Below are 23,083 nucleotides of genomic sequence, written 5' to 3'. Positions count from 1 at the left end.
CCTCAATGGGTTTTTATTCCACCAGTACCAGCAAGAGACATAAGCTGGAACCAATAGCAGTTAATTCTCAATGACACAAGTGTTATAGGCTCTGCAACCAGTTTGGCTTCTTCCAATACAAAGGGCAGGTTTGGGTCGCCTTCCATCACCATTCAGAAAACATGGGTTTAAGGTTGCATGAACTAATTTTAAGATTAACTGAAAACAGATTAATTGAAGATTAAATTTAAGATTAACTGGGCATAAGTAGATTGCACAAGAAACTTAAACACAAGAAAAGGTATTAAAAAACATTTTATTGTGTGTGCATATGATGGGAACAGAAAGCAGACTGGTCACATATCAAGAATAAGAGATAACAGATGGACAACACAAGAGAGATACTGTCCCCAGGAGATCTGAGGAGGGAATAAGAGAACAGTATCACATTGGTTAAATACTATATGTTAATAAACAAAAATTATCCAGGATGAGAAGTTATGAAGGGATCACAATGTGTCAGTGAAATGATTATACACATTAATGAAATTCTCTATTCAAAATATCAAAGACATTGAGAAGGTATATCTGAGAGGAAAGCATTCATGAAACAGCCTCAGTAAAATGAAATTACTTCTGGCCTACCCTTGTGTTAATGCCCCATGGCAGACATTCAGTAGCATAAATATTTGATCTATGGTCAAACAATCATCACAGAAGCAATGAGAGGATCCTCAAGTGGTAAGAGGAGTGAACCAGTGAAAGTCCTGGAAGCTGACTTTCCAGGAGAGCAGGAAAGAGCACTCTGCTCACCAAATGCACTTAATGGCAATGGCACTGTATCATGCCTATTCTGAAAATATCAAGGTTTTAATTTTGCTCCTCTCAGAATTTTGGCATTGAAAAACACAAAATGACTCAAGAGAGGTGTGGGGGCAAAAGGGGGACTCAGTAATTTCTGGATCAAGCAGTGATGGGGGAGAAAAAAGCAACACCTGAAAACAGACTTAACCAAATTCTAAATCATGGGCTCCAATTTAAAGGTTCCTCAAAAGCAAACAAAATGATTCAATTAAAATTTTCCTGGATCTTCTATAAAGTCAGAAGAAAATACTGTTTTTCAATGAAACTGAAAAATAAAGACTCTCTGACCAATATAAATGATACGGTTCTTCAAGCAAAAGATAAAAACCCAAGAGAAACTAAAATGGAAAAGAGAGAGAAAAAGAAACTAAATTTAATGAAGCAGATGGTGAAGAACAACTAGCTAAAAGATAAGAATTTTAAAAGGTATGCAAATGAACAGAAAAGTAAGAGGATATAAAATTCAAGGATGTGTGAGAAACTCTAAGGTAAACTCTGAAATGCTAAGCATACTACTATACATTAGTACATAGATTGGCAATACATCACTTACAATGATGGATGGCTAAGTTAACTTTAAAAGTCTTGATCCTTAACTCTGTCTTAACAGCATGCAGTTTACAATAGGAAGTTGAATTATTTTAAAATCTTCCAAGAAAAGTGTCCATTAGCCTCCTTTTACCCCAGATTCAATAGCAAGCACTATACAAAAGCTTCTTATTCACAATGCATATCTGTAACTCATCCCATGGCAGGACTTACCCAGTCCTGAACTCCCATTCTGTTGCTGGGGCTTGGTGGCTACTGGATTAGCGGCTGGCCCTGGGGCTGGGGCTGCTTGCTGCTGCCCTTGTCCTATGGATGAAAAAGGAAAAGGCAATTCAGTACAGAGAACTGGAGTTACAATGTTACTTAAATCATCTTGAGTTAAGTGAGAAATATAAAAACTCTTGATTTCACAAAAGATGTTTCTGGGCCTGAATTCACACTGGGACATTCAAATGTGTGCAGTGAATTTGCCAAGACAGAAGTGGGGGGAGAGGAGGGGCTCATGCAAGCAAGTTTATTATAAAAAGAAGCAGGGTTGTCTCCATTGACCTTTCACCTCCTCACAATTGATGGCTTTCAGTTTTAATAAGGTTCTTCCCTAAAGCCTACTCCTTTCTCCTACATGAACCTGCATAAAGTCACCGGGCTGAATCTGTGACATTATCGCTATTTCCATAGCAACAAATCGATGTCATCAACAGAAGTGCAAGTGCACTGCAGGCTTTGGCAGAAGAAAAAGCTGGGGGGTAGGAGAGAAGCCTGAAAGCATCTCAATTGGCTCTGAAGTGCTCTAACTTCAAAGGCAACGGCTCCATTCAGGAAGGCTTCTCTCTCTCCCTTTCCCCCAAACAAAGCAACCTTCTTTCCCAACAGACAGTTGATGGAAAATAAGAGCTGAAAAAGTCGTTGGTAACCATGAAGTACAAGTGAACTATCTCAGCAGGGAGAGCTGAAGATAGGGTTCAGAAGCAGGGGTGTCAAGGAAATAGCAAGATTAGTAGGAGCAGGAGGTTAAAGGAATAAGACTCTCAAAAAGAAAATAAGCAATGACGTCCTAATATATTAAGGTACTGACTTCTCTCTGATCACTCAGATTAATTTTTATCAAGTAGAAAGTGGAAAGTGGAAAAATATTATTTAAAAATCATTTTAAAAGCAATACATCTAATTTTGGGGATTTAACTATGATTGGGCATTAAATTTGGCAGTTAATCTAATCTATCTTTTTTCAACTAGAAAGCATACTAGTGAGGTTCAGAACACTGCTTAGGGTGCTATGGCAACTGCAATAGAGAATGATCCTGGAGACTAATTGCTTTCTACAGCTGGGCTCCCCAGGCTTGGGCCATTCCCCATCAATGGCTGTTCCAACTGGGAAGATGAGGTCTTGATCCCATTTTTCTGGGGCTAGATGGTACAGTACATAGAGCATTTAGACCGGAGTCAGGAAGACCCAAATGTGGATTCAGACAAAATGAGCTAGAAAACCACTCCCATATCTTTACCAAGAAAACTCCAAAAGGGGTCACAAGGAACTGGACACAACTCTTAACAGCTCTACAACAACACTCTAAAGAGAGATAGCATCACAAAGCTCCCTGCCCTCTTTTGTCGCCAGTCAATCAAGAAAAACAGGCCATCAAGATGAAATAATTGAGCAAAAATGGAAAGGTTAAACAACGATCCTCATCCCTAGCTATTCTGCTGCTGCACTGTTTTGGGGGGAAAGGGGGCTCAGAACTGTGATTTCCCTGGTTTGGGGAATGCCCTCTACAAAGGAGATCACCAACACTTCCTTAGAGTTGAATGAGGCAGCAAGAGGTGGAGAGACTACCACAAATGGGTCAGAAGGAAGACTTGGTGAAGCAAGATCTTCCTGCTCCATCTACATCATCCATTACATTACTTCTCCCTCCTTCTTATGCTGACTCCACTCAGGAGTCAACATAGTGCTGCATCATCTGGCCTGAGCCCAAGTAACCTCACAATCATGTAACCATCCCAACTGTAGCCCACTTTCATGTCACCTTACAATGGAGAGTTCTTTCAGCATAGAGAACACCAACTACCCCACCAAAACTGCTTCTGACATTTTCGTAGTTAACTAATGACATGTACACGACATGCGTTTCTACAAATTAGACAAGTATCTGTATATATAGTTGAATGTTCATATTGATTGTCTTAATATTGTCTGTATTTCCTAGTGTTTCCCTTCCCCTCCCCTCAGAAAACTATCCTTTATAATAAAGAATAAAAAGAAAATCTGCAAAACTAATCAATCTAGGACCCATATTTAACACCATATACTAAGATAAGATCAAAATGGGTCCAAGATTTAGGCATAAAGAACGAGATCATAAATAAATTAGAGGAACATAGGATAGTTTACCTCTCAGACTTGTGGAGGAAGGAATTTGTGTCCAAAGGAGAACTAGAGACCATTATTGATCACAAAATAGAAAATTTTGATTACACCAAATTAAAAAGTTTCTGCACAAACAAAACTAATGCAAACAAAATTAGAAGGGAAGTAACAAACTGGGAAAACATGTTTACAGTTAAAGGTTCTGATAAAGGCCTCATCTCCAAAATATACAGAGAACTGACTTTAATTTATAAGAAATCAAGCCATTCTCCAATTGAAAAATGGTCAAAGAATATGAACAATTTTCAAATGATGAAATTAAAACTATTTCCACTCATATGAAAGAGTGTTCTAAGTCACTGCTGATCAGAGAAATGCAAATTAAGACAACTCTGAGATACCACTACACACCTGTCAGATTGGCTAAGATGACAGAAACAAATAATAATGAATGAATGTTGGAGGGGATGTGGGAAAACTGGGACACTGATGCATTGTTGGTGGAGTTGTGAAAGAATCCAGCCATTCTGGAGAGCAATCTGGAATTATGCCCAAAAACTTATCAAAATGTGCATACCCTTTGACCCAGCAGTGCTACTACTGGGCTTATATCCCAAGGAAATACTAAAGAGAGGAAAGGGACCTGTATGTGCCAAAATGTTTGTGGCAGCCCTTTTTGTAGTGGCTGGAAACTGGAAGATGAATGGATGCCCATCAATTGGAGAATGGTTGGGTAAATTATGGTATATGAAGGTTATGGAATATTATTGCTCTGTAAGAAATGACCAGCAGGAGGAATACAGAGAGGCTTGGAGAGACTTACATCAACTGATGCTGAGTGAAACGAGCAGAACTAGGGGAACATTATACACTTCAACAATGATACTGTATGAGGATGTATTCTGATGGAAGTAGATATCTTCAACATAGAGAAGAGCTAATCCAATTCCAATTGATCAATGATTGGCAGAATCAGCTACACCCAGAAAAGGAACACTGGGAAATGAGTGTAAACTGTGAGCATTTTTTGTTTTTGTTATTTTTCTTCCCAGATTATTTTTACCTTCCGAATACAATTCTTCCTTTGCAACAACAACAACAACAAAATTCGGTTCTACACATATATATTGTATCAAGCATATACTATAAGATATTTAACATGTATGGGAATGCCTGCCATCTAGGGGTGGGGGTAGAGGGAAGGAGGGGAAAAATTCAGAACAGAAGGGAGTACAAGGGATAATGTTGTTTTTAAAAAAAAATGTTATAATTATAAAATTAATTTAAAAATAGTATTATCACTATAAAAAAAACCAAAAATAAAAACTAATCAATCTATCAAAAAAGACTGACACTGTATACAGTGTTATCCACCAAGTCACCCACCTCTACAAAGCAGCAGGGTAGTCTCTTATCCCATCTATTCTTTGGATTCAATTTTCCATGTCTATTGGGTTTTTTTGGTGCTGCTCTGTTCACTTACACTTGGAGTCATTTTGTATACTGCTTTCATGCTTCTCTATAGCCATCATATTTATAGTTTCTTACAACACAACAATTTTTCATTATATTCATGTTCCCTAACTTATCTACCCAATATCCAAAACAATGACGTTATTAAGAATGGTAATCTCATGTTTAAAGATTCTTTTCATTCTTCTATGCATCTCAAATCCACAAAGGCAATTGTAAAGCATTTCCCTGATGGTATATCATGAAAAAAACATCTATAACATGACCCAGTTCATAAGGTATACCAAGTGAAAATTATTTTTTAAATACCCCATTTACAAATTTTTATTTCCTCTACTGGGAACCTCATTGGAAACCTCTTGTCAGATGCAGTTTTAATTTTCTGATTCTCTCAGATAATAAACTAAATTGGAGTCCTTCAAAAATCTGCTTGTCCAAATCCCTCATTTCAGAGGGGGAAATGCGAGGGATGGAGATGTTTGCCCAAGATCACACAAGAGATGGCCAAGCTGAAATAAAATCCAACCTTACAATCTGCATTCTGGTGCTCTTTCAATATTATATGGGTGTTCCAAAAGTCTTAGTGCAATATTAAGCTTTAATGGTAACAAAACTATACTAAGACTTTTGGGACAACCCAGGTTAACACTGGAGTAGAATGTCATCCTCAGGACTATGTCACAGTTCTGAGTTATGGAGGGATTTCAATAACATCTTGAATTGAGTACTAAACTAATTTAAAATGTATTTTGTGCACTGGATATCACATAAAGGTATAACAAATAATCACCGTACTTCTATAGTATGTGTAACATTTAAAAAATTCTACTAGGGAAGGAATGCATGCAATACACACTTATGTGAACAAACATTCACAGAAAGGCATGCAAACAGAGGATCCAGCTTCAACTGTTTTAAAATTTCCTAATAACTTAAAACTAACAGAATACAACTGAGAAAAAAAAATCCATCTGATCAATTTTCTTTGTATTTCACTAAGTTCTCAATAATGAATCATATTCCCATCAACAAGCTAAGTACTATGCAAGACAGATTAATTACAGGCAGTAACAATTATATTTTATTTGCTCAAGATAATGTAGCAAGTTTGATTACATATACACATGCAAATAGGCAGTGTTAAACATAGAAGCTTCAAAATCCAATAATTGTCCAATCCAATAATCGTCCAGTGTCTACAGTATATGAAATATGAATCTGTACTCTTGTGCATTAAAGCTTTATTACTGACATTTTGAAAACTCAATAAAAATTGCTTTATTTAAAGTGGGGAAATGACAGCATAATGGGATTAAATAAAAACCCTTCAATCTAAGTATTTCAACATTCCTCTGCCCATTTCTTGGATTGAACTAAATTACAGAGATGCTCTAAAATTTCCCCTACTCACTCATCCCATAACCAATGTTTCTGCATTTCAAAATACAAATAAAATCTCATTACTGCTTTACACCACAGCAAATAAGTGTTCCCTATAACAAAGCTATTTTTAAATCTCAGTGCTTTATTGTAACAATGTTTTATTGATCTAGTTTCAGTGAATCTTCACTACAAATAATCCCGAATAACAAGTGACTTTTGGGGTCCCTACCTAGGTAAAACTTTCACCAAAAAGATGAAAAGTCAGATGATTTGGCCAGTTTCATAGAGCTAGCTTGGAAGGTCAACTTTGACTTTAAATCTCCCCCCTCCCCCATTAACATAGGCTTAAATTTTGAAAAATTTATTATTTATTTTGAGCATTAATTAAAAAACAAAAAACATCGAGTTCTGATCCCCTTCTCCTTCCTACTTCTCTTCTATTCAATGTAAAGGCAACAATGTAATCCAAAAAAATTTCAAATTTATTATTTTGAGCATTAATTAAAAAACAAAAACACTGAGTTTTGATTCTCTCCTACCCAGTGTAAAGGCAAGAAGGTGATATTAATTATACATGTAAAATCATGAAGAACTTATTTCCATAGTAACTATGTTACAGGAAAAAAGAAAAATAAAGAAAGTGAAAAAATTACACCTCAATCTGTATTCAGACTCCACCAGTTCTTTCTTTGGAGGCAGACAGCATTTTTCATCATCAGTCCCTTGAAATGGTCTTAGATCACTGTATGGCTGATAAACAGCTAAGTCATTCATTGCTAATCATCGTATAATATTGCTGTTACTATGTACAATGTTCTAGTTCTGCTCCCTTCATTTTGCATCTTTTCATCTGAGTCTTTTCAGATTTTTCTGAAAGCATTTTGCTTGACATTGCTTTAACAGCACGATCCACTACAACCATATACCACAACTTATTCAGGCATTCCCCAACTAATGGGCATCCCCTCAATTTCCAATTTGATGCTAGCACAAAAAGAGTTCCTATAAATATTTTTGTACACCTATATCCTTTTTCTTTTATCTCAATATAGTGGTATTCTAGATAAAAAATTATGCAGTTTGGGGATATAGTTCCAAATTGTTTTCCAGAATGATTGGATCAATTCGCAATTTCATCATCAGTACATTAAATTAATGTCAATTTCTCCACATCCCCTCCAACAGATGTCATTTTCCTTTCTGTCACATTAGCTAATCTGACAGGTGTGAGGTGGCACTAGTTTTAAAAACTACTTGCTTTAATTTGCATTTCTGTAATCAATAGTGATTTAGAGAATAGTCATTCCCATGATTGTAGCTTTGATTACTTCACCTGAAAACTGCCTATTCATATCCTTTGATTATTTACCAGTTAGGGAATTTTGACACAATTCTCTATATATCTAAGAAATAAGAAGGTTTTATTAGAGAAACTTGATATATTTCCAGTTCCCTGATTTCTTTCTAATCTTGGCTGCATTAGTTTTGTTTGTGCAAAACTTTTAAGATTTAATGTAATTTGTATTATCCATCTTACTTCCCTAGGATCTTTGTGTTTGGCCATATATCTTCCTTTATCCATAGATCTGATTGTTTGCTTCAGTTTCCTCCTCTGTAAATTGAGCTAGAGAAGGAAATAGCTCCAATATCTCTGTTGAGAAAACCCCAAGCAGCTAAGTAGCTCAGTGGATAGAGCAACAGCCCTGAAATCAGGAGGACCTGAGTTCAAATCTGATCTCAGACACTTAACACTTCCTAACTGTGTAATCTTGGGCAAGTCATTTAATCCCAATTGCCTTAGGAAAAAAAAAAAAAAAATTGAGAGAAAACCCAAATCATGGCAGGAGAGTTAGATGTGACTGAAACAGCTAAACAACACTGCAGTTTGAAATCTGATCCTGTCAGCCCTTATTTCACTTTTTTTTCCCCATTAGTATCCCATGATATTCTTGAACTATTGTTCTTCCAAATGAATTGTTTGCATTTTTTTCTAATTCTGTAAAATAACTGATAGTTTGGTGGATATGGCACTGAATAAGTAAATAAATTTAGGTACAATTGTTATTTCTATTATACTGGCTCAGTCAATGCCATGAGTATTTTTCCAATTGTTTAGATCTGTCTTTTATCTGTGTGTCCTTGCAGGCAGACTTCTAAGTACTATCTACCATTGACCTCATACCTTCCTGATTCCAGGTTCAAGGCTCTATCCACTGTGCTGCCCAGATGATGAAAAGAGAAAAAGGAACCAAAAGAACACTGAGGAAAGAAACAAGGACAGAAAAACCAGGATGGTGCTCTCCCTCACTTTTCCAAGTGGCTTCAGGGAACTTCTTATGCCTAAAGAAGCAGAATTCCACTCATCCTTGACCTTACTCTACAGAATGGTGTCAATCATTTGCAAGACAGGTATTTTAACAAGTTCTATAATCACAAAACAATTGATGATCTTCCAGAGACTTTATTAGTCTGAAATTTTACTGACACTCTTTATTTATTTCTAAATTATATTTCTCCATTTTCTAGATTGGCATCATGTTACCACAGTTTAGAGTGGGTGTAAAAAAATGCTAAAACTCCAACAACTGATATTTTAATACTTACTAATTTTTTAAAAATAAAAACTTACATAAATTCAGTCTCAAAACACATTAAGATTCAAACTTATCATCACAGACCAAGATGACCTATGACTAGTACAAATCACATCTGAGATATTATCTAATTTTTTCAGTAATTTTATAAGTAAATGTCACAACAAGTCTATTAATAGGACAAATTGGATTTTATTAGGGCATCTTTTTAGTAATGGGGTCAATCCTTAATTGATGAAGCAAAAAAGCTGACTGTGACTTGAGAGATTGGAATCTACTCATATGCAACAGAGCCCTAAAGCATGTTTCCATCTCGCTTAATCCCTCTCAATAAATGAACCAACCAACCAACTGGCATTTATTAAGCAGCTACTATGGGAAGAGGCACCATGCTGAGCACTAGAGATATGAATATAAAAGTGAAACAGTCCCTGATCTTGTCTATCAAGGGAAAGCATGCATATAATCATACACAAAATAATACCTGATAAGTGACAGGGGCAGAAGAGGAGACACCCCTGCCAAGCCCTTGGGGACCTCCACAATTTGGCTTCAATACTGTGTCCCTGGACAGAAAGGCCTGGCGTGCTGTGGCCCCAGGGTCACAAAGAGTGAGAGATGACTAAATGACTGCATAAGAACAACCACAATTTTCTCCCAGCCTTTTACTGGACTCCCCTGATATCTTAGAAAACTTCTGAGAAACTAGATTAGTCTCCCACTTCTGTGAATTTGCAATTTGCTGCAAAGGTGACAGAAAGAAGACTCTCCCACTGCTGACCCAGCCACCACTTAAGGAAATCTTTACTCCTTTCAACTGAATTGCCACATCCTGTGATAGTACAAATCCCCAAAATGTCTTCCCTAATCTTTGCCCCAACACATGAAGGTTTTTTAAATTAATGTCCCTCACACATATCCAGATCACATATTAAAGTTAATTGTATATATCCCATCTTCCTTATTTTATTACATTCTTTGTATTCCAAATGCCTTTCACACAGGGAATGGATGCCCAATAGACTGAATAATAACAATGAACTCTGGTGAAAACCACAACCATCTGTGTTCAAAGATTATTGGGGATTTGGGGGAGGCAACTGGGGTTAAATGACTTGGCCGGGGTCACAGAGCTAGTTAGTGTCTGAGGTTCCATTTGAACTCAAGTCCTCCTGACTTTAGGGCCAGTGCTCTACCCACTGAGCCATCTCACTGTCCCATGACCAAAGAGTATGAAGTAAACAATACAATTCTAACGGCCATACTATTTCCACAGGAGGACAAACTTTCTTCCTTTGAATGAACTCATTTTCAGTTGAGAAATCATTTAGAAACAAGATGAAAAGCTAGAAACCAGAATTAGAAAAAGATGAAAAGAGAAAAAAAGAGATTCTGACCAATTAGAAATACAAGCTAAAGTTTCTCACGCTTATAAGCTCATGCTTATATTACAAACACTGCATAGATATACCCATATTTGATAATTCTGATTGTTTTCAAGTCATTATCTTTTCAATGAAATTTGACAATTTTTAAAAATATCTCCCAATAGCCATGACAAAAACCTGTTAAACTAAAATTTCTCTACCTCCTAATGACTTCAAAGTACAACATCCAGTTTAATTGGCTTTGATAAACAAAATAAAAAGGACTTAAAATTTGCTCAACATAGGAGTGAGCCTTGGGGCAAAACCCACCCTGCTGTTGACTGGAGGCCAAATTCAACATTGCATCCACCCAGGCCCCCCCTGCCCATCAAGCAGGGCAAGAGTCTTGTTCTCTGCCTTACCTCCAGTTAACTGGCTTCCAGGTTAAACCTGCCTCCCTAACTGTTTCACCACCTTCCCTGCTCTCCATGTTCTCTATTTGGGGACTTGGACTTAGATGTTAACATCCCCTCATGTAGCTTCTCATTCACCTACCTCCCGCGATCTGTTCCTCCCCTCTCCAGAAGTGACTCACAGCCTTATCCCATTCCACCCACAAGTGTTCTAACTCTACTACCCATTATGTTCCTCTGACCACGGCATTTTATCAATCCATTGCTGCCCGGGCCTCCTTCCCTGCTGCTCTGTTCCCTGTTCTGCCCCCCAGCCCTGTGACTGCACCCATGCAGACTCCTTCCCATTCATTCTCCTCCCTTTAATCTCTTAACCCAAGTCTTCGCTTATGTCTTCCTTATACTCTTGAGCTCTCTCTGTTTTCACTATTTTGCTGTTCATTCCTTTCCAGTTGCAACCTTGGATTATTCCCATCATTTGCGTTCTCTGCTCCTACACACAGGCTGCTGAATGCAGATGGTTAAGTCACACAGCCGGGACTGGGCCCCTTGCCGCTGTGCCCACATCCCTGGCCTCCCACACACAGCTGGCAAGTTTAGGTTGGCCCCAGTCACGCCCCCCAAAGCCTCTTAGATTAACCACAAACTCGTCTCTCAGGCTCCAGAGCTTTTCCCAGCTAAGGCCACCAGTTGTCCAAACTCCTCCTGGAGCACTCCTCCAAACAAACCAACCTTCTCTCTGCTCCTGGCACACCTTTCCATCCTCCATCTTCACTCTGCATACAGACTGCCTACCCCCCTCCACTTAGAACACCTCTCATTTCCACCTCCCAGAATCCCCAGGTTCCCCCCTCCCAAAACCCAAAGTGTCCCCCCCCCGCCCCCGAAGTGATCTGGTTTAGGAGGCCCATTTGATTTCCTATTCACATGCTATTCTCCCTAACAGAATAGATCTTTAAGGGCAGAGATTGCTTCACTTTTGCCTTTGGTGCCTAGCACGAAGACAAGTGTTAAATACACAATAGATATTTGAGAAATATTGGTTAAATAGAGCTGTTGAAAATAACCAAAACCATTCATTTTCAGATATGACAGAAAAAAAACCATGTGGCCGGCCTCTGGGGGGAGCATCCAACTGGTGCCGCCCAGTACTGGATCTCTCAAAACCAAGCTGCCAGAGGTCTGGTCAGCAGCCCTGATCCCCAGAACTGGGGACTCTGCCCCCGGGACCATTGAGATGAGAGTTTTCGGCTGACTTTGCTTTCTTCTACTTGGATCCCCAGCACTAAGCCCACGGTTTGTTGTGGAGTAAGCACTCAGCAAATGCTTTGTCATTCAAAACATCATAACTATTCTAAAAAGAAACTGCCATCGCTGATGTTGACACTGATGATGACATATCAAACAAATTTACATCAAGCAACAGTACAGCTCTGCAGGAAAAGTTATGAAGTCTTCCTGACATTCATTTTCATTTTGAATTAAATAAAATCCCACCCTTTTGTAGCATTTGCCCTGTCCCTAATATTAGCTTGAGTCCCGTCTTCACTGTTTCTCTTCCCTCTAGTCCCTAGTTTCTATCTGAGCATCTTCAAATGCCCCAGCCTCCATACTAACTCTCAGAATCCCTACACAGAAGCCCTGGCTTCCAGCAGGATTTTCCCAAGTGCCACAATTTCATACTATATATAAAATTGCTAAGAGGCCTCTCCACGCATTTGAATATAATTTGCACATATTTACATGGCTGTATCATCAATTTTCAAACTCAAATTGGGAACCCTGAAAGTAGCCATCTTTTTTCCCCCCTTCTTTATTAATTTCTTAAGCCTTACTAGAATGACCCAGATTCCTCACATAGCATAATAGGGAAAAGATTCAAAGTATTTCTTTGCAACATTTAGGTAGTCTAAGTAAGCTCCTCTTAGCTAGAACTCAGACACTCAGAAGCATCGGATCCAGAGAGTCGAATAGAGTTTTGTCAGGCCATCAATAACCCTCAGTCTCTGAAGGCACAGCATCTTCATCTGCCTTCCCAAGTCTTTCAAGAAGCAACGATGAAGACAAATGAAAAGAGAAGCTCACACTAATCTATGACTCGACTTATGAAACAACCATGATCCAAACATAGTCCCCAGCCATTCCAAAAAATGATGATCATTTTTTAAAGTCCAGTTAATCACTCTGGTGCAAAGACAGATCCTTTCTCAAGTCAACCAAAAAGAATAACAGTATTCATAAGATTTCCAGAAGATTCAAAATCAAGAACTATTTAATATAAAATATTAATGTATTAAATATACCTTTCCAAAAAACTACAAAGGTCAAGTCGGCTTGTTATCAGAGTTACTAAATATCTGAAGGCCAAATTTAACATTTAGCAGAAGATTTCATTAGAATAACAGTTTGAAGAATTTCTAAGAATGTTTAGCTAGGCAAGATAGCAGTTGCCTCTTAGCAACAGTAAGTGATACAGAGACAATTTCAACAGATGACTAACTATAGCTCACGAGAAATATGCTGTCACATTAGTCAAGAACCTGGGGAGAAAACAATCATTTATGTAAAATAAGCTAGGCACTGATTTTCCAAATAACAATGATATTTTAATATGAGATTAGTCTCACTGATATTATTTTCCCTTATCCAAAAACAAAAACAAAAAAAAAAAAAAACACCTTAGGTATCTAATTTTTTTAGGCTTTAAAAAGAATTGTAGATTTTGTCATTCATGACATATTTATGTTATCTGCACTTTTTATCCCTAGAGACAAGAAGGCATTTGAAGAAAAACAGCTGAATTTAAATCATGTCCAACATGAAATAGAATTTTCCCTCTTTTCTTAATTCAACATGTAACAGCCTCCTTAGAATTGTAAAATAATGACAGAAAGATTATTATTACCAAGGGCCAAGAATCCTCCCTTTTTTTCATGAATGTGTAAGTAAAACGAGAAGGATCAAGATGGTGATACTCTAAACATTCATTCAATTTGATCATCTGATCTAGGCAAATAGCCATGCCCTACCTTCATTATAGGGCACTGGATTGCCAATCTTTCCTCCAACTTCATCAGCAGACTGCAAAACTTCTAAATCCATCAATATAACCACCTTCCTATAAGGGCAAAAGAATATAAAGTTAAAATCAGTAAAAGGAAAAGTACATGCAAGCCTAAGACCTCAAGCTATCATGCAGGCTGTTTCATAAACATGCAATCCCTATTGACTATTCTAATAATGACTTTCTCTGCATTAACTACTTCTGAAATGGCCAAATAACTTGGGAAATAAGTTATTTTAATGATTCTCACACTGAATATTTCCCTAATTTTTTCACTGCATATTTCGTGTTCCATGGGTGCATTTACTCTCTTCTAAAACATAACTCTTCCTTCCACCTCTTAAACATAATAATGTATCTTATTTCATAAACAGCACCTCTCCAAAGGGCAAATGACACAAGGAAACTCTCAGTAGTAATTCCCAACCTGTGGTTCATTGATTTCTCAGGAGCTCCAGAGCTATTGCAAAAGGTATATGTGTACACACACACACACACACACACACACACACACACACACACACACACTCCCCACCCCCAAGCAGAATGATTCTGTTCTTTATTTAACACCAACAACATGCAGTGTGACTCATTATAATAAACACATTTTCCATAGACTGAATGTCTCACACATTTATATACATTATTTTTCAAATGTATACAGACACCAATAATATTCATCGGTGAATGCACAGCAACCATGCTATCATTTATTTTCTCAATTAATACCTACAAATAATATAACTACTATTATATATATATATGTAATGTCCATGAAGCTTTCTGAGGTTAAAAAAAAAAAAAAGGTCCTTATATGAAAAAAGGGGAAGAACAACTACAGAAGTAGAATGTTAAACAGTTTTAACAAAAAGATTTTATTTTCAATAGTACTTGTGTAATATGTATACTTTACTATTATATAGTATATGTATACTAACTGACGTGGCATTTATATTTTCAGTAAAAATTCAACTTACACCAATAGTTGTGCAGATTCAATAAGAGAAATAATAAAAGTAGGCAAGACCAGGATGCATTTGAATCAATAACTCCATGAAATAAATGGTACAAATATTACATCCCCAACTGACAGATGAAGAAACTGAGGCAGAGATAACTGATTTACTCAATATCCCAAAGCCAACAAGTGAGGGGCCCCTTATTAGAACTCGGATCTCCTGACTTTCAGTTCATATGAAGTTGCCTTTCTCAAAAAACTCCTTTTTTAAGTCTTGAACTGGTAAAATAAAAAAAGATAAAGATCCAATGGACCCTCCAAGAAAGCCTGAATCTACTTCCCAAAAGCTGCAGATATTATTTTATATGAAAGAACCTTTGATCAGTGAACGAAAATATGACACTGCATTCTAGAACAGGAAATTAAAAATTTCTCACAGAAAAAGGCATGGAAGCACCTCAAAAATAAATACACTCCAAAGCTTCAGATAATTAAAACACTTTTAGAAATATATTCTAGCATGTTTACCGATGTTGCTAGGTTAGAGGGCTGACATTTTTTTCAAAAGTGAAAGGATCAGTCAATTCATTGGACCTTTGCTTCTCAAGAAATAAGTGAGGGGCAGTTAGGTGGCAAAGTAGTATATATAGAGGACCAGCCCTGAAGTCAGGAGGACCTGAGTTCAAATCTGGTCTCAGACACTCAGACAGCTGTGTAACCCTGGGCAAGTCACTTAACCCCAATTGCCTGAGAGGGAGGGAGGGAGGAGTAAAAGATAAGGAACTCAACATTTCTCAAAATAACCAGTAGAGATCTTTTTTCAGTTTGCCTCAATTTGGTATCCTATTTTCAGGATTTTATCACCTAAAATACAAGTGAGTAGGTATGAAATCCAAGTTGATAACTAATCACAGCTATCACTAATCTCTTCCCAAATCCCACAAGGTTTTTAGACTTTGTTTCAATGCCTTTCAGCAGGTCTTTATCTAGTTAGTCTATTTTTATTGGGGAAACACAGAACTGAGAGATGCAGCCTGGAATGGAGGAGAAAGGCTCCCCAAGCCCTGTATCTGGTATATACTAGTTATCTGTCTGTAGGCTCTAGACGCTCATCTCCAACTGGAAGCCATCAATGAGATGCCAAAGAGGTGTTAGGAAAGAGCTCCCCACCAAAGAACACACAGGACCAAGCATTCCTTCTCTTCCTCCTCCCAAGAAAAGTTCACTAATAATTGTGAATTAAAAGTAAAGAATTACAGACCTTGGAGAAATTAGAACTCATGTTCCCCCTCCCTTTCCTTTTCAGGTGGAAGAGAAGCTGTGATTCACCAAAGTCAAAGGGTCAAGGCCACAACCAGAAAGAGCCTCCAACCTGAATCCTAGTACAATGTGAGCTCCTGATCCCCAGCTAGGACTTAAAAGTCAACTGAATGAAACTATAAGTTTGGGGGATCTAGGGCTCATGGGAAGAATGTTTCCTTCAGTCACTTGGACATCAGATGACAGCATGGAAAAGTGGCCATCTAAGAAAAAGAATCACTGGTTCTGAGTCCTGGACTTTCCCTCAAACTTTAACAAGTACTCTCCCCTTTCTGCTCAAGTCTGTAAAATTAGACTAAAGATGCCTGTTCTGTTGAATTTATGGGGCAGACTGAATCAAAAGGCAGCACTGTACCATGGTTACAAATCACTTCAAAGACATAGGCCTACAATGTCATGGAAGACAAGTTGTATAGACACAGTTAACAAGAGGTGAAAACCACAAAAAATTACAGGCAGCAAAAGTTATTTTTATACCTAAAAATTTGCTTTTCTCTCAAGTTAAAGTAAAAATGAGCAGTCACAGACAGGCCTTATTCAGAAATAAGTTTTTAGTAATATGGGCTATTTGGATTCTGAAATATTACAAAGTATCATTTAAGTACATTCTTTTAATTCCCATGAAAGATGTGCTCAGAAGCTCAGATTATTTATTAAGATGCTAAATATAACTAAATGTGGGCCTCATTTATTTAAGATAAAACACCATTTACTATTCAATTCAAACATTTAAGTAGCATCTAATATGTTGGAATACTGGCACTGGGAATACAAAGACAAAAACTAAACATTTCCTTACATTCTAGGGTGTGTGTGTGTGTTATGGATGGACCAACATGGTACAGGAAGTTTATTACAGGCATAGAGCCAGGATTCAAGTTGACCCCATGTGACTTTGGTAAATCATTTAACCTCAATGGTTCTCAGGTGCCTCATCCTAAAACAAGAGAGGTAGGTACAAGGTACTTGTAGCCTTTGAAGAAGGCACAGGATGATCACTGAGGTGCCTTCTAGATCTTTATCTATGATTTTCTGAACACAAGTAGAAATAAAATACAAAAAATATATATTTAAATGGGGGGGGAGGGGAAAGAGAGGGAAATCACAGAATTTGAGAGAAGAAAGTAGCTTTCCAGTCCAACCATACACAAAAGGATTCTCTACTATAACATCTAACAATGTCATCAGAGGAGGAGTCTGATAGGTAATACTAGATTAAGTACTTGAAATGTGTCTTTACATTGGGGCCCTACTTCATAAAAGACTAGGCCTTTAATCTAAAATATCCAATGAGAAATAAGCATATATAAAAGGAAGTCAAAGTAATAAAGGATCCTTCCCTCTGCCACCAAAAAGACATTAGAAAAAAAAAAGTTGAGATATACTTTAATTAGTGATATTGAGTAACCAGTATGTTTGAGGTCTGAACCAGGCCTATTACTACTAATTAATAAGGCCTCAATTCCTGCTTCCTAAGAGCTGTCCATTTTATAGACCTAGAGCTTGATTTATGTGCTCGTTTTAACAAATTAACATCCCCACTCAATGAAACAGGAAAGGAAAAAAAACACATACCTTCCAAATTTCAGGGTATTAACAATGTACCGGTTAACCTGGCAAATGCAGTTGCTTGACAAACGCTCTTCCTCCACCAGTACATTCAGCTGTGTTGCCAACATGAAAGCTGAAAAGTAAGAGAGATTTAATCTCCACAACATGTCGAGTTGGCCTCCTGACACTTCAATCCAAAGAACATGAATACTGATCAAGTTGGGGTAAAAGTCCTATATGAGTGTAACAGTGAGCACATAATAAAAACAGATGTTCTCTGAAATTAAGGCAAATCTGTGATATGCAGATTCCCTGCCCCAATTTCTCTCCTCCACAAGATGATGACAAGTCATTTGCTGTTAGCAAAAAATGCATCACAACATTTCTATACACCTTTATCTCAATGTGCCCAAATTCACCTTTTAGAACCATTCTAGTTCATGACCAAATACAGAAAAAAAAACAAAACATCCTTAGGAGTCTCTCACATGCAGAACATGTGTTTGCTAACTCTAGCAACAAATTCCCCAAAGTCTATCTCCCTTTTTAAGCTCCCAACATAGAAATAAAATTCAAGAGAAGCAGGTATAGGACAACTAACCCATCACATTCACTTAAAGTCAATATCATCCTCAGGGAAATTAATCACACAGAAAACATATAGAGCCAGTTAGAGAAAATTAATTAAGCCAAGTGGCAGCTTTCCACTTGGACTGTTCTATTGTTAAAATGCTCTGCCAGCTGCAATTCTGTCGGAATTATATTGCCAACTCCATCTATGCCTTAAAATAAGGCTCTTGAATGTCATAAAATGTTGGATTTCAAGGTGGTGGGAGTATTTCTATCACTTCCAACAGAACCAAATTCTTAATTCTATACACTGTACTCACAGGATACAGTATTCAATCCATCACTCATGAGCATTCGATAACGGGGTGGAGAATTTCCTGTAGCAATCGGCCGGATGTTCTAGGATAGAAAACTTGAGTTATTAGCCTGCTTTCTTATGGACTCTCCTGCAACACCCCAACACAATGGCAGGAGAATAAATCTGACATTAGCACAACATGAGACAAAAATGTTAAGACCACTCCCCTGGAAAAGTGAGTGAAAAGAAACTGGATTGAAGCATTTTTCCTTCACTCCCCAAGATCTTTGTTCCTTCCCTTCCCCTAAATCAAACCCAATGCACAAATAAATCAATAAGCAAGTGTTTCCTGAGGACTTGCTGCCAGTAGGGAAGGGAAAGCCTCTGGTTAACACCTCGAGCCAAAGTTAATCATCACCTCTCACCAAAGCTGCCTCCCACCTGCTCCTTCCACTTTCCCACAAACATCTTATACAAATGTAGCACTAATTTCACTTGCACTTATAAATTAGAAAGATGATGTGGTGTACTTGGATACTTACAATGACTTGGAGTATGGGTTTTATAGTAGTATCTCCTTGTTGCATTATGAGCTGAAAAGAGACAATGTTAATTTTAGTTATAACTGAACTGATGTGAAATTTTTTCTGCACAAACATAAAACCTAGTAATAGTTTAGGTCTCAGAGACCTTAGGAAGAGCTGGTTAAAAGGGAAGAGGACACTCAATCCTTAGAAAAGCTTCTTGTTTAAAATCAACTTGGATCTTGTCACCTTGAACAATGCCCCTTCTCTCCTCCCCCATACAATCCCAGATCACCACACTTGGCTCAATTTAAGTTCAAGCAGGACAAGATGTATTCTTTCTCAAACATGCAAAGCATACACATACATCACAAAAAGTAGCTCTTCATATTCAAAAGACAATAGCACTATTAACAATGTAGCTTTATGTGATCCCTAACTTTTAAAACAGATTATTAGTATTCCATGACACAGTGGCTAGCTACATGCAGAATCTCTTTTGCTATCATAGGAGCTCTGGCCTACAGACTGTGATCTGCATCTTTTGGCTCAAAATCATGGCTAAGTGCTTCTGACTGACAATCAAGGTTGGAACTGGACAGATGGTGAGGATGAAATATAGGCGTATTTACATTTCAAATTGACTAGAACAGCCAAGAGAATTCCATGTGAATCTCATGTTAAAGTGATGAATCATTTCTTCTTTACTTTAGAACACAGTAGTGCAAGCCATCTCCACCTGTATGCCCAATGGTCAGCCAATCCTACTATAGTCATTTCCCAACCCTCCCCATCAGTGTTTCCCTCAATCTCCCTATCGATTTTTATTTCCTCTTTTCCACGGCTCCAAACACCTCCTCTACCAACACATATACAGAGTCCTAACTTCTTTCCGACCCTCTCCTTAGGCAAAAGATTTCCACCTTTAAGTGCCAGCAATTACACACAATTACTACCCTTTATTTCTGTACTATACAAATACCCCCACCACCATCAATAACTCTCACCCCTCAGGATCAAAATCCTAGAAAGAAACCAAGAACATTTTAAAATTCGTGACCTGAGACAACAAAAACAAATGCACAACATATGGGTAACAATAAAGCAAAAGGGTGAATTTGACCTTGCAGGCATCACAGACTTGATAGCAAGTCAACCATTATTTGACTATGCCTCTGGAAGGATGTTCCTTATTTAAAAACTATTGTTTACAGAAAGGGAACAGAGTAGCAATATATAATTTTAAAAATATAACCAATAAAATACAAGCACTTATTAAGCAACTACAATTCTCTAGACACTGTGCTGGAAGTTGGGGATACAAAGATAATTATGAAAAGTCACTGTCCCCCCACTACTAGGTATGACTCCAAAAAGTTCTGTTCTTAAAAGGAAAAGGACTTATTCCAACTGGAAGAGACAACATTAATATACACAGCCACATACAAAACAACTTGGGGGACAAGACCAGCAGCTCAAGAAGGGGAGAAAGCTCCATGTGAGTGGTGCTTGAGCTGAGCCTCAAAGAAAATTAGAGATTCTAAAGGGCAAAAACAAGAAAGCAGAGGGTAAGACCAGAATTCATAAAAGAGAATCATGTCATAAGCCCAAAAATGTAGGGCCAGGTTGTAAAAGACTTCAAACACCAAAAAGATTATATTTGATCCTAGAGGTATTAGGAAGCCCAGAGACCGGCACATTTTAAACAAAATCACTCTGGTGAAGTGGAGGGAAAAGACTTGAGGCAGGAAGACCAATCAGGAAGCTATTACAACAATCCAATCAATCATCAAATATTTATTAAGCACCTACTATGTGCCAGCATTGTGCCAAGCACAGGGGGATACAAAAAGAAAAAAGATAACCCCTCCCTTTAAAGAACCTACAATCTAATGGGGGAAACGTAAACAAATCTATACAAAGTTAGCCATATATGGCATAAATAGGAAATAATTAAGAAGAAAGGAATTTAAAGGTCAGGGAAGGTTTTCTGTAGAAAATAGGATATTATTTGGGACTTTAGGAGGCCAGAGAAGAGAGTAGTCAGAATAGCTTAGGGAGACCACTCCAGGAACCAGGACAGCTAGAAAATACCAGTAGTCAGGAGATGAAGAGGAAGTCAGAGTCATTGGTTCATAGGATACACCGCAGGGAGTAATTTGTGAAAAGTTTGGAAAGGTGTGTGTGTGTGGAGGGGGGCGCTCTGAATGCCAAACATTTTGTATTTGATCCTGCATGTTATTGGAAGTCACTGCAGTTTACTATATGGGGGAGGAGAAGAGTGACATAATCATACCTCTGCCTTAGGAAAATCACTTCAGGGAATGAATGGAGGATTGGGGGAAAAACGTGAGAAGGCAGACCCACCAGAAGTCCAGGTGTGAGGTGATGAGGGCCCTTTGAGGGTGGTGACTGGGTCAGAGAAGAGAAAGTATATTCAATAGTTGCTGCAGAGGTAAAGTCGGCAGGCCTTAGCAACAGCTTGGATACAGGGAGAAGAGTAGGGCTGAGATGATGAGGGGCTCAGGATGATTCCTCGACTACAATCAGGAGGTGATGAGGTCTGGGAGCTGTGGGAGCGAAGTCCTATTTGAAAGCTGCTATGGAGCCATGCCATGCCCCAATTGGTAAATGGTCAAAAGATATGAACTATGCCCAAAGGGCTATAAATACACAATACCACTAAGGACCTACATGTACAAAAATATTTATAGCAGCTATTCTTTCAGGGCAAAAAACTGGAAACTGAGGGTATGACCATCAGTTGGGGAATAAATCATGGTGTGTGACTATGATGGAATATTATTGTTTTGTGGGAAATGATAAACAGGATACTCTCAGAAATACCTGGAAAGTCCTCCATGAAATCAAGCAAAGTGAAAAGCACTGTGTACAAAATAACAGCAATGTTCTAGAATGATGCAGCTGTGAATGACTTAGCTATTCTCAGCACTACAATGATCCACAACTACTCTAAAGGACTTAATATGAAAAATCCTATCCATCCCCAAAGAAAGAACTGATTGTCTGAATAGAAATTGAAGCACACTCTCTTTTTTCACTTTATTTTTCTTGAGGGTTTTTTTTTTCAAGAGGGGAGATCTATGTTTTCTTTCACAACATGACTTTTATGGAAATGTTTTACATAACTTCCCATATGCTTTCTTAATGGGGGTTCGGGTTGAGGATAAGAGAGAGAATCTGGAACTTAGAGTTATAAAAAAAAATCGTTTTAAATGTAACTGGGGAAAAATTAAAATATTAAAAGCATTTGGATGCTAAAAAAAGAAAGAAATGTTATGGAGATAAAAACAAGAAAATTAAGCAACTTACTGAACATGTGATGAGAAGTTCTGAAGGATACCCCAGTTACAAAACTGAGTGACTAAGACAGGTGGTGCCTTTAAAAAAAAAAAAAAAAAAAAAAAGAGGCCACGAAAGGTGAAGCATGCCTATAAGCCCTACTAGCTGGGACTTCCAGGACGTTATGATGGGGCATCTGCAATAATATGGGTAGCCTCAGGAGCCTCACAAGGGGGAGCCACCAGATTACCTAAGAATGGGCAAACCAGCCCAAGTGAGATATGGAGGTCAATGCTCTTATGCTGATCCAAGTGAGATAAGGTTCACAACAGTCCCTACACTTTCAGCGTAAACAAGAGAACCCCAATCTCCCTGCCCCTCAAACTTAAAAAAGACATAGGGAAGTTCAGAAGGATGGATTTGAGGGGAAAAACAAGTCCTCCTTTGGACACACTGGGTTTCAGTTGTCTATTCCACATCCAGCCAAATTGACTAGCAGGCAACT

The 23,083-nt window shown here is 37.9% G+C and overlaps 1 protein-coding gene across 1 annotated transcript in view; it reads right to left on the bottom strand.

Annotated features, from left to right (window-relative positions):
- Positions 1 to 23,083, bottom strand: part of RPA1 (replication protein A1) — a 55,984-nt gene that overhangs the window by 30,767 nt on the left and 2,134 nt on the right. The window contains exons 2-6 of the mRNA XM_074263866.1: positions 19,294 to 19,344; positions 18,774 to 18,852; positions 17,908 to 18,016; positions 14,020 to 14,108; positions 1,606 to 1,698 (exon numbers count right to left, since the gene is read on the bottom strand). Of these exons, the coding sequence (XP_074119967.1) occupies positions 1,606 to 1,698; positions 14,020 to 14,108; positions 17,908 to 18,016; positions 18,774 to 18,852; positions 19,294 to 19,344 (421 nt within the window). The remainder of the gene's footprint in view (positions 1 to 1,605; positions 1,699 to 14,019; positions 14,109 to 17,907; positions 18,017 to 18,773; positions 18,853 to 19,293; positions 19,345 to 23,083) is intronic.

This window comes from Sminthopsis crassicaudata, chromosome 4 (assembly GCF_048593235.1).
Source record: "Sminthopsis crassicaudata isolate SCR6 chromosome 4, ASM4859323v1, whole genome shotgun sequence".
Lineage (NCBI taxonomy): Eukaryota > Metazoa > Chordata > Mammalia > Dasyuromorphia > Dasyuridae > Sminthopsis > Sminthopsis crassicaudata.
The sequence above is the reverse complement of the archived record's forward strand: the minus strand, read 5'-3'. Positions and strand labels throughout refer to the sequence as shown.